This window comes from Sinohyriopsis cumingii, chromosome 2 (assembly GCF_028554795.1).
Source record: "Sinohyriopsis cumingii isolate HCF-2022 chromosome 2, ASM2855479v2, whole genome shotgun sequence".
In the NCBI taxonomy this organism is placed as follows: Eukaryota; Metazoa; Mollusca; class Bivalvia; order Unionida; family Unionidae; genus Sinohyriopsis; species Sinohyriopsis cumingii.
Window position 1 is genome coordinate 125,702,129 of NC_142962.1, and position 12,121 is coordinate 125,714,249.

The 12,121-nt window shown below is 36.6% G+C and overlaps 1 protein-coding gene across 1 annotated transcript in view; it reads left to right on the forward strand.

Annotated features, from left to right (window-relative positions):
- LOC149805765 (cap-specific mRNA (nucleoside-2'-O-)-methyltransferase 1-like) overlaps positions 1–12,121 on the forward strand; it is a 132,849-nt gene that overhangs the window by 78,832 nt on the left and 41,896 nt on the right. The window contains exons 12-13 of the mRNA XM_089950438.1: positions 2,675–2,860; positions 9,788–9,844. Of these exons, the coding sequence (XP_089806564.1) occupies positions 2,675–2,860; positions 9,788–9,844 (243 nt within the window). The remainder of the gene's footprint in view (positions 1–2,674; positions 2,861–9,787; positions 9,845–12,121) is intronic.

Genomic DNA, 12,121 nt, shown 5'->3' on the forward strand with positions numbered 1-12,121 from the left:
CAGGGGTTGGCATGTATGCTTTAAGCCTCCTAACTGTAAATATTGACCTACCCTCCCTACTACCTGCAGACAGCCTACCTGTGGGCAGCTGACTCATGCAATTTCAGGATTGCTGGATCTACCTGTTCCCACTCAGCAATTGGGTGATCTAGGTCATTTTGGAAGGGCTTTGAACTTCATTTATCCAACCCCTTCACCTTTCCTACTCTCCCCTCTTAACAGTTATACCATCAAATCAGGAGAAGGATGCCTTTATGCAACAGGAGATATGGTCACTCATAAAAAAAAAACAGGTGGTGGAGATTGTACAAAACCCACAATTGCTGGGGTTTCAGGCTTATTTTTATTTGGAAAGTGAATGGTAAGCGGAGGACAATCATCAACCTGAGTTGCCACAACCAATCCATTTCATCACCAAAATTTGAGATGGAGTTGGCAAGGTCAATCTGTCTCTCCATTGAACAGGACAAGTATGTCATCAGTTTTGATCTGACATATTTTCACATCCCTATCCACCCCACATCATGGAAAATTCTCTATTTTGCTAACCACAAAATGGTTTATCAGTTCAAAGTCCTACCCTTTAGTCTCAGCATCAGCTCTTGAAGTTTTAACAAGATTATGGATTGCATCGTCACCCTGTTCTAATTGACTTCATCAACAGTGATAGTTGCATACCTGGATGACATCATCCAGAAACATGTAAGCTCTATTCTACTCTAAGGCAGAAATGACCTCTCACATTTAGATCATCTAGGCTTTCTAATGAACTGGAGAAAGGTCCGACCTCCATTCATTGCTGTGACGCGTCCAACTGGGTACAGAGTTTACCACCAACCTGAATCTGGTCTGGTTTCCTTATGTTTGCAAAATCTGGACCATTGAACTGGTCAAGTCCATTTCCAGCAGGACTTGGATTTCTGTGAGAGTTCTTGTATTTCCTCCATTTATTCACAGTGGTGCAGACTTGATTTCGCTCTGCCATCTTTCCATGCACCAATTACAAATGATGTTGCTAGCACAATGGCACCCCCTTTGATGTGAGATTTAGTCATTCCTGCATCAGTGGTGCTACCCAGGTGGACCAGTGATGGGAATCCTGCTGGGGAATCCCCAAGCAGAAATAACGGTATGTACAGACACTAATACATACATTTGGGTTATCCACTTGTTGCTGGACTTCACTACCATCTTTGGCATGTCAGAGCAAGGAGAGTGGCCTCTTCACATCAACCTTTTAGAAATTAAGGTTGTCATCAGTACCTTTCACTTCTGGAAGGATTGGCTCTCAGGCAAGATGGCCTTCATTATGTCTGACAACTCTGGTGGTGACCTACCTCCTTAAACATGGGGGGCACCAAGTCACCCAGCCTGTGTTCTGATATGGCAGTGTCTATGTTGGCATGACAACCTCCATTATCAACGTACAAATCAGACAAATACTGTTGTGTGCTTGATACCAACAATGGGTAAGTATTATGAACGTGTTATGTTGACATTTTACGCTTAGCTGTTGATTTCTTAATGAAGTTTGCATCTACACTGGCACTTCAGTAATTTAGGTGTCATTTTAATGTGGAGAAATATCCCATTCAATAAGCTATCACACATCCATATGAGTCAGACATCCAAGGAGTTAAGAGACAAAAAATGACAACATTTTCATCTAGTCAGGCAATGTTACTTTTGCTGCAGGTCACCATATTTTCAAGACTGAATCTTCAGTGATACATTGTCATTCCAAAGGGAACATGCCTGCTGATATTTCTATGGCCATGTTGCCAACATACATACAAAATCAGTCTCAGTCAATTCCACCAACTGCTGAGACAGTAGCTGATTGGTCGAAATCTAGTTGAGGTAATGACCTAGATATGTTCCAGTTCATTTGGCCAATCAGCAATCTTACTTTTTATGGTTTCTGTAAGTAGCTCTTGACAAGTGAAGTTTGACCAAAATGGATCATTTAGCACAAAAGTTGGTGGCAGTTGAGATGGCTGGAATTCTTCTTTCAAATGCACATTACTGGCATTTGTCTTGGGAAAAGTAACTGTATATTTATGTAAATAAATGTAGTTTGTCGTTAACTTTGGTGTGACATGTATTAACAAAACCACAAAACCTTGAAAATTCTTGTAATCTGGGACATTCATTTTTTTCATTCTCCATCTCTTAACTGCTCTCTTTTCATACACTGGTAAAGATGCATGATAGCTCACACTGGTAAAGATCCATGATAGCTCATTGAAAAAGATAAATATGATGCCTAGAATACTGAAATATTTCACTAAACCAGTAAGAAATTAAAGGTTATAAGAGAAACTACCATTTTTCAAGTTCGAAACCTTGTGTCTTTTGACATGCTTATCTAAGGAGTCATGTTTTAGAACATAGTGTTTTCATGACTTTTACCCTTTTCATTATCAAGTTTGAGTCATGTAGCTGTGGCTCTTTTGTAAAAGCAGTTTAGTAGAGATGTTTTCTGTGATGCGTAAAATGAGGACAGGGACGAATATTTTCATCTCACTCGTCCTGGAGACAAGTGCTTGGAAAAAATTTGTATGTGTCATGATTAAGCATCTTAGAATTTATCAAAACACAAATCTTTACATGGGCGTGATTATTTTTTTCATTAGTGTCATATTATAACAATACTGTTTTAAATCTGTTGCAGATATATTATTTGTCGGAGTTTGAGACAGGACATGGAGCCAGTGAGACAGTACATGCATGAGATCAACCTGAATCTTAATAAGCTTCTAGTTCCAACATCAACTTTAGATATCAGTCTTATTGTTCCCAGTAAAATCCTGACTGAGGATGAACAATTTTTCACTTACATTTGTGAGTCCAATGACAGGTAATTTTTTGACACCTCCCATTTTTATGTCAAATACATTGCCTGATCACATTTACCTTTGAAATAAATTCTGCCACCTCTTGAATCCATGAATCTCAAAAAGAGGAAGATTTCATCTTTCCCATCTATATAGCATATCAACATTTCATCTTTCCTATCTGTATAACATGTAACACTCTTACCTATTATATCCACTTGCCAAGTCTCTATGGCAACCTATCAACTGAATGATTACCAGTTTAAGCTTGCACTCATTATGATCAACTTCATTGCCAGTCTGCCCCTCCCCACCAAGAACAAGCTTTTTGTATTTTCAAGCCATCCATCAAGAAAAGGGTCATATATCCCCCCAAAGGTCAAGCTCCTTGTATTTTCAAATCATCCATCAACAAATAGGTCATATAACCCCCCAAGGTCAAGCTCTTTGTATTTTCAAGCCATCCATCAAGAAAAGGGTCATATATCCCCCCCCAGGTCAACTTCTTTGTGTTTTCAAACCATCCATCAACAAAAGATCATATATAATATTAAGAAAAAAGGGATTTATTGCACTTCACAATCATTTTATTTAATTTATAATTTTGTGAATTGTTTTGCAGTTGTTGACTTCAGAGTTCTGACCTTGTGCTCCAATATGGCATCATTCTTGCTAATAGGTTGATTGTTATTTGCACATAGTGCCTATGTTTATCACTGTGTAGGTAAATAGTGTAAATTATCTTTGCACTTGCATATTGTTAAGTTCCAAGTTTCAGCTTTACTGATCAAAGACCAAGAGAGTTTATGACATGGCCCGTTGCTTGCCATCTTTCATCAGTCATTCAGTTACCACCTGTTAAAACCTGAACTTCATGAAGGATTGATTTAAAACTTAAAACACAAATTCATTCTTGTTAGACCTAAATGAAAATGGTGCCACTTTAGTGGCCATCTTGAAAATCTAGTTATTGCTACTCTTCCTGAATTGATGGTCATATCAACTTGTGGTTTTCATTGAAAGACTTTTTATGATATCTGGTTGGTCCTAAATGAAAATGGTGCCAATCAGACATTATTATGGCCACCACAGAAGCCATCTTGAAAATTTTGTTTGCACTACCTTTTTTGATTGGGAAGTCATCTATTGACGTGGGGTTTTCTACAAAAGACTTCATTTGATGTTGGCCCTTATGAAAATGTTGCTGATCTAATGTCCAGAATGCTGCCACAAGGGCAATTTTTGTTGTCGCTACTTTTCCTGAATGAAAAGTAACATTGGCATGAGGTTTCACCAGAAGGCTTCTTATTATGTCAAGTTGGGCCAAATGAAAATAAATGGGTAGTCTTGTCAGCATGGCTTTTATACTGAACAACTTGTGATGTCTAGTTTGACCAATATAAAAATGCTGCCAATCAGACATCCAATATGCCAGCACAATGGTCATCTTGAAAATCTTGCGAGCATTATTTCTCCCGAATGAATGGCCATATCAGCATAGACCCAGACTGTCTCCAGTTTAAATTGGATGGTCTGTGGTCCTGATGATGCATCTGGGCTTTGTAGCTAAAAATAGGTTGTCTTAAGAAGGCAGTCAAAAAATGATCCTCTTCTGCAGGCAATCAAAGAGTGGTCATCCATTTCCACACTGTTCATATGTTGAGAGAGTCTGCAAAGCAAGACCCAGTCCATGCTCAGAAGCACTGCCTGAAGTGCATTGAGAAGGGTTCTTTGGTCCAGAAATGTCTCTTTCTTCTAGTGAAGACAGGGAAAGATGACATAGCCCCATGAGACCTAGCATCATGGCCTATGTGGGTAATACACTGCATATTCTGAGATCTCAAAATATATGCCTGAGATCAAAACAATCTCTGTAAGCCTTGTGCTCAACATAACATTTGCTGAGACACATCAGAAGCATCTGGCTGTCTTGCACAGTTGCCTTCTCAAATGTTTACCTATATGATCAAGATTTGCATTGACAAGAACTGAATCTGATGGGTCAGGTGACTACTGCCCAGCCAGTCACCTGGCCAATTGGACTTTAGCACAAACTTCCCATGGGCATGAGTAAGTGCTTTTTTTGGATTTTACTAGAATTTTTCACTTAGGAGAACATTCATAACTCTTTTCCAGGTAGAATATGATGCATCATTATATAATAAATAGCATGATGTGCCATACTTAAGTATATCATGTAATATATAGCATGATGTGCCATTCTTAAGTATATCATGTCATATATAGCATGATGTGCCATTCTTAAGTATATCATGTCATATATAGCATGATGTGCCATTCTTAAGTATATCATGTCATATATAGCATGATGTGCCATACTTAAGTATATCATGTCATATATAGCATGATGTGCCATACTTAAGTATATCATGTCATATATAGCATGATGTGCCATACTTAAGTATATCATGTCATATATAGCATGATGAGCTATACTTAAGTATATCATGTCATATATAGCATGATGTGCCATACTTAAGTAAATCATGTCATATATAGCATGATGTGCCATACTTAAGTATATCATGTCATATATAGCATGATGTGCCATTCTTAAGTATATCATGTCATATATAGCATGATGTGCCATACTTAAGTATATCATGTCATATATAGCATGATGTGCCATACTTAAGTATATCATGTCATATATAGCATGATGTGCCATTCTTCAGTATATCATGTCATATATAGCATGATGTGCCATACTTAAGTATATCATGTCATATATAGCATGATGTGCCATTCTTAAGTATATCATGTCATATATAGCATGATGTGCCATTCTTAAGTATATCATGTCATATATAGCATGATGTGCCATACTTAAGTATATCATGTCTTATATAGCATGATGTGCCATTCTTAAGTATATCATGTAATATTTATAGATTACTGCATTTGTATGGGAAAATATGAACAAGTTTTTTTGGATAGATATACTGCACGACCTTAACGAGAAAACGAGTTCACATTTCCCCATACAAATGCAGTAACCTTTTTATTATATGCTCATATTCTTATTCTACTTAAGGCTTAATTATACAAACAAAAATTCACTACAAGAAACAAAATAACTGAATTTGTGCTGTATTTTAAACTAAATACACAAGCACAGATTCATCAGTACACAACAACAATATTAATGCACACATAACTCCACCCAGCTAAATTTTAACTTAGTTGTGCAATCAGCATCACTTTCGAAAGAAATTGTTGTTTTGGTCTGCTTACAATTGAATTTTAGAATCTTATTGTGAATGAATACACATTGCAACAACTTTTCCATTTGGTCTGGAATGAATAGATTTTGGTATTTTTGTTGGTTCTAATAACTTTTGTAATTATGGACTGGATTTATCAGTGTCAGTTCTATATGAAGTAACATGATTTGTGCAGCATATTGACTCATCTGCATATGTGTTTCTGTTCTGTCATTGAATGCTTGGAATAGTAATGTAGGAAAAATATGAACTCTTTCAATTGTAATTATCAAAAAGATGCTATGGAATATAATGTTCATTTCATTTTGAGTGCAGGAAGAAGGATGTAACTGCACTTGGAATATAGTCGAAATTACAGTAGAATTTTGAAATGTGTAATCAAGCTTAAGAACCCATAACATAGCTCATGTAATTCAGATTTACAGAACTAAGAAAGTACATTTTGAGGAAAGTCAGGATGTAAAACTAAGTATATCTTTTGCATCTTATTACTAGCTAAAGAAAACACATTGATGCCTTGTCACTTGTATACTTTTTGTAGGGACCCCAGAAATTGTATGACCTTTCTGGCATCTATCGCTAGCCTAAATCCATAACATTGTATGAAAAAGTTAACACAGAAAATTGCAAAGCAACTAGTATGTGGCAGACCGTGAAACAGCTGCTTTAGTTCATTCAGAAACAAATTTAATCAACCAAAACATACATGAGCGTACATGATTTGTTTACAAGGTAGTTCCTAGTATGCTATACTACTACTGGGCACACATGTTGTGTATGTGAGTGCAATATGGTATGCAATACCGTAAAATATTGCACAATTCTGACAATGTAAAGTTAACAGACAAAATGAGCATATAATAAGTAACGATGTGCCATATTTAAGTATATCATGTCATTTGTAATGATGTACCTTATTTAAGTATATCAATGTATAATGATATGCCATAATTAAGTATATCATGTAATATATAGCATGATGTGCCATATTTAAGTAATCATGTCATATATAATGATGTGCCATATTTAAGTGTACCATGTAATATATAGCATGTTGAAATAAAAACCATTCTAAAGTGTTAAGTTTTAATGGAAATTTAATTAATCCTCATGCTAAAATCATGAATTATAAAAGTTCTATCACTTTTAGAATCCTTTAAAATCTGGCTTTGTATCAGACTCGCCAAACAGTTCACGAAACTCGGCTTCTGTTATGGGCGTGCTTTCATCATATACGTCGTCATTGTCATCATGGTCATCCGATAGTATGTCGTTCTCCTTCTCGCTCTCCTCGTCATTGTCGGATTGAAATATAGCATCATCCTCTGTTCCATCCATGGCATTGCTGATACAGCACTTCCTGAATGATTTTGCAATCATTTCTGATGGAATTGAGTCCCACGCTTCTTTTACCCACTTGGCGACCAGATCGATGTCCGGCCTCATTAAATTCCCGCCTTTTGTCATTTTCAAAGCCCCTGAACAAACCCATTCTGCCCACATCTTTTGTAACTTGTCCTTAAAAGGTTTGTTAAGGCAGACATCAAGAGGTTGTAACACTGACGTAAACCTCCTGGTATCACAGCCAGTGTTGTTTTCATTTTCTTTGCGGCCTTTTTTACTTCATCGGTCTTACTTCAATTGATCAAAATATGATTGGTTTCAGCATGGACATTATTCAAGTAGTGTGACAGTTTATAACTTTGAGCAGAAACCATGTCCACTACCATATCTCATTAAACAATACATCTGAGAGTTGGCATGTATTAGTACAGTCATTGACATTGTGCAACAAAACAAACCTATTATCCCCGAGGCATTTACCACAGATTAAACATATGGTAGCTTTTGTACAACACTCTACCGCTAACAAACCACTTTGCTTATCAAAAAACTAAACAACAGTAGTATATAAACTGTGGCTGCCAATTACTTCTAAAACACCTGTCAAAGAAATCCCACAAATTATATTGTTTTACAATTATTCACGCTGACTCGTATATTGCCCTGTTATTTACCCTTCCTAAGCATGCACGCAACAAACCCCTATGGAGCCTCTCGCTATTGTTCCTTTAAGACTATCATAATGTATTTCTACTCTTGATCAAAATGTTTGTCGTATATACCTTCAGTATCGTAATTCTTTTATTTTTTTACGTAGATTCTTTTCATATTTACACTGAAATAAGCTAGCGTGCATTTGTATGATACCATAGAGTTTAATGATTACTGATTAGCTGAGGGTTAAATACTTGACTGGAGATTACTAATATGGCGGTTCTTTTGGAAAATACACGTACCACCATGGCTCAAATAACACGTATGGCTGCATTTTCTGGTGGATGGACATCTGTCAAATAGATATCAAGTATGTTAAAACATGTTTTTCATTCATTATCCTACCACTTAAGTTAGAAAAAAAATATTTGTTTCACTTCATGACAGCACAAATCTTATGAGCCATGTGGCATCATTAGGCATGTGATCTCATCTTCGGAGATCAACAGAAACAATAAATACTGGAAATCGAGGGAAAAAAGCGTAAAAATTTCAGACTTGGACCTTGGCTCGCAGATAAGCTGACCCCCCTTCTTCCAGGCCTTATTTTGTTTCCTAAATTTTTCAGCTTATATGTGAGTATATACGGTAAGTTAGAAAAAAATATTTGTTTCACTTCACGACAGCACAAATCTTATGAGCCATGTGGCATCATTAGGCATGTGATCTCATCTTCAGCGATAGACAGAAACAATAAATACTGGAAATCGAGGGATAAAAGCGTTAAAAATTTCAGACTTAGACCTTGGCCCGCAGATAAGCCGACCCCCCTTCTTCCAGGCCTTATGTACAGTGAGATTGTTAGATTACATTCATCAGTAGCCTGCATGGTAGGATTGTTAGTCTATTGACATTCATCATTTGCCTGCACTATGGGATTGTTAGTCTATTGACATTCATCGGTAGCCTGTACAGTGGCATTATTAACCTATTTCCATGCATCTGCAGCCTGCACGGTGGAATTGTAAAACTTTTCCATTCACCAGTAACCTGTGCAGTGGTGTGTGTGTGTGTGATTTGGATTTTTAACGTAGCTTTAAAAAAAAATCATATCGCTACGATGTCTGCAGTTTGGCAGTTTATAGTGATGTCTAGCACTGGGGCATCATACCACAGACATGTAGCATGATGTCCCACCCAATCACATTATCCTGACACCAGGCTGACCAGTCCTAACAGTAACCTCTCAATGCTGAGCGCCAAGCGAGGCAGCTGTTAGTACCATTTTGACAAGTCTTTAGTATGACTCAGCCGGGTATCGATCCTATGACCTCCCGCATCTGAGGTGGACACTCTAACCACTAAGCCACCAGAACGGTCCATGTGCAGTGGGATTGTTGGCCTATTGCCATTCACCAGTAGACTCTACATTGGGATTATTTATTGACATTCACTGATGGCTTGTACAGTAGGAATATTAGCCTATTGCCATTCACCCAGTAGCCTGTACAGTGGGCAATATCAGGCTTACTTGGGTCCCTTGTATTAAGTTGTCTCCAGTTTTGAGTAGAATTGTATTAATTTGCAAGATGTATAATATTAACTAGCAGATGTCAGTTCTGATATAAGTCACATGTTGATGTCCAGTTTGATTTGTAATGACTATGACACTCAATTAGTAATGTATAATTATTTGTGTTATTGCAGTCTAGGTCAGAAACAAGTGGTTGGTCTGAGAAAAATACAAGCCTTTGCACAGAATGCGTAAGTTTCACTTGTATTGTTAATCAAAATATTTAGCATAGTTAAATTTTAGTGAATTACCCATGTACAGAATTAAAAAATGTTGGAGCTTTTAATCTACCCTATAAAAAACAGTATATGTTTGTATGCTACACTTTCTCAACTCAGATGAAATGAAAAGTTGTCATTTCATTCCAGTATGAAGTCTCGTCAAATTGCGCATAAATTACCACCAACATATATGGATATTTAAATTGATTAATAGGTTGTCATGATGTCATGCGATTAGTCTTCATTGTGTGCAGTCAGTTGTGAACTAATGACATTATTGTATTAGACACATACCACTGGATTACTATTAGATATACAGATGAAAAACTTTTCTTAGAATAAACTTTTACAGTGTCATATGTGCATAATTTGCAGTGCTCTCTACAGTGTCATATGCACAAAACTTGTGGTGGACTAATTGATATCATATATACAGAGACAGTGTTGAACTCAGCAATGTTGTGTGTTGTGTGCACCACAAAACACTGCACTCCGCACTGTCATATGCACAGAATTAGTGGGCACTCCAAATAATATCTGCAGATTGAAAACAAAATACATATTACAACAAAAATACATATTATTGCAAAAAGCATTTGCCAAAAACAGGAATATATATGCAAGCATAAAATTTAGCAAACAAATCCATTCTTGGTAAATTTGCATTTGTTTTGTGGCTGACCTTTTTTTTGTGCATATTTGAAACATCACATACTTTATGGTTCTGAGCGAAAGAAAAAATGATGCATTTATAAATGACTTGAGTGCACCACAAAACATGATATTGACATGCATTCTTGAGTGCACTGCAAAATATGATATTGACATGGATTCTTGAGTGCACTTCAAAACATGATATTGACATGGATTCTTGAGTGCACTTCAAAACATGATATTGACATGGATTCTTGAGTGCACCGCAAAACATGATATTGACATGGATTCTTGAGTGCACCGCAAAACATGATATTGACATGGATTCTTGAGTGCACCACAAAACATGATATTGACATGGATTCTTGAGTGTACCACAAAACATGATATTGACATGGATTCTTGAGTGCACTTCAAAACATGATATTGGCATGGCTTCTTGAATGACTTGAGTGAACCACAAAACATGATATTGACATGAATTCTTGAATAACGTGAGTGAACCACAAAACATGACATTGACATGAATTCTTGAATAACTTGAGTGAACCACAAAACATGACATTGACATGGATTCTTGAATGGCTTGAGTGCACCATAAAACATGATATTATATGCTCATTTTTTTCCCCATTAATTTTACATTGTCAGAATCGTGCAGTATTACCCGATACTGAACCCGCGCGCCAATACACATATAGCATTCACGTGCATAAAGGAACTACTTTCTATTGTAAACAAACAGTGGACGCAGACACCAGCACTTTTGATCTGTACACAAATCATGTACACTCGCATAAGAAGCGCTTTATGTTGTGGTTGTTTGAATTTGTTTCTGAATGAACTAAAACAGATGTTTCGTGGACTGCCACATACCAGCTGCTTTGGCACATTCCGCGTTGATACAGTGTTTCAGATTTAGGCTAGCTACAGTATACAACATATGCAAGAAAAGGTCCTTACAAATAACATACAAGTGACAAGTCATATACTGTCTTCTTTAGCTGGTGATAAGAATGGCAAAATAAAATATACTTACAGTTTTACATCCTGAATTTCCTCAAAATGTACTTTCTTAGTTCTGCAAATCCAAATTACATCAGCCATGTCATAGGGTCTCAATCTTAATTACATATTTCAAAATTGTGCTGTAATTTTGATGATAAGTGCAATTACATCCTCCTTACTGCACTCAAAATGAAATAAGCATTAAATTCCATAGTGTCTTTTTGACAATTGCATTTGAAAGACTTCATATTTTTCCCACATTATGATTTCAAACATTCAGTGACAGAAACAGAAACACATTTGCAGATGTCAACACACTTCTTCCTAGCTTCTTCAGTCCGATGTATTTCATGTGAAAGTGTCACATACAAATCCAGTCCATAATCAGGCAATTTCGTAGAATAAAAAAAAATACCAAAATCTATTCATTCCAGATCAAATGGAAAAGTTGTTGCAATGCACATTCATTCACAGTATGACTCCAAATTTCAATTTTAACTAGACGTGCCATTTTCTTTCGAAAGCTCTGTCGAGCGCACGACTAAGTTCAAATTTATCTGGGCAGAGTTATGTGCGCTGTAATAA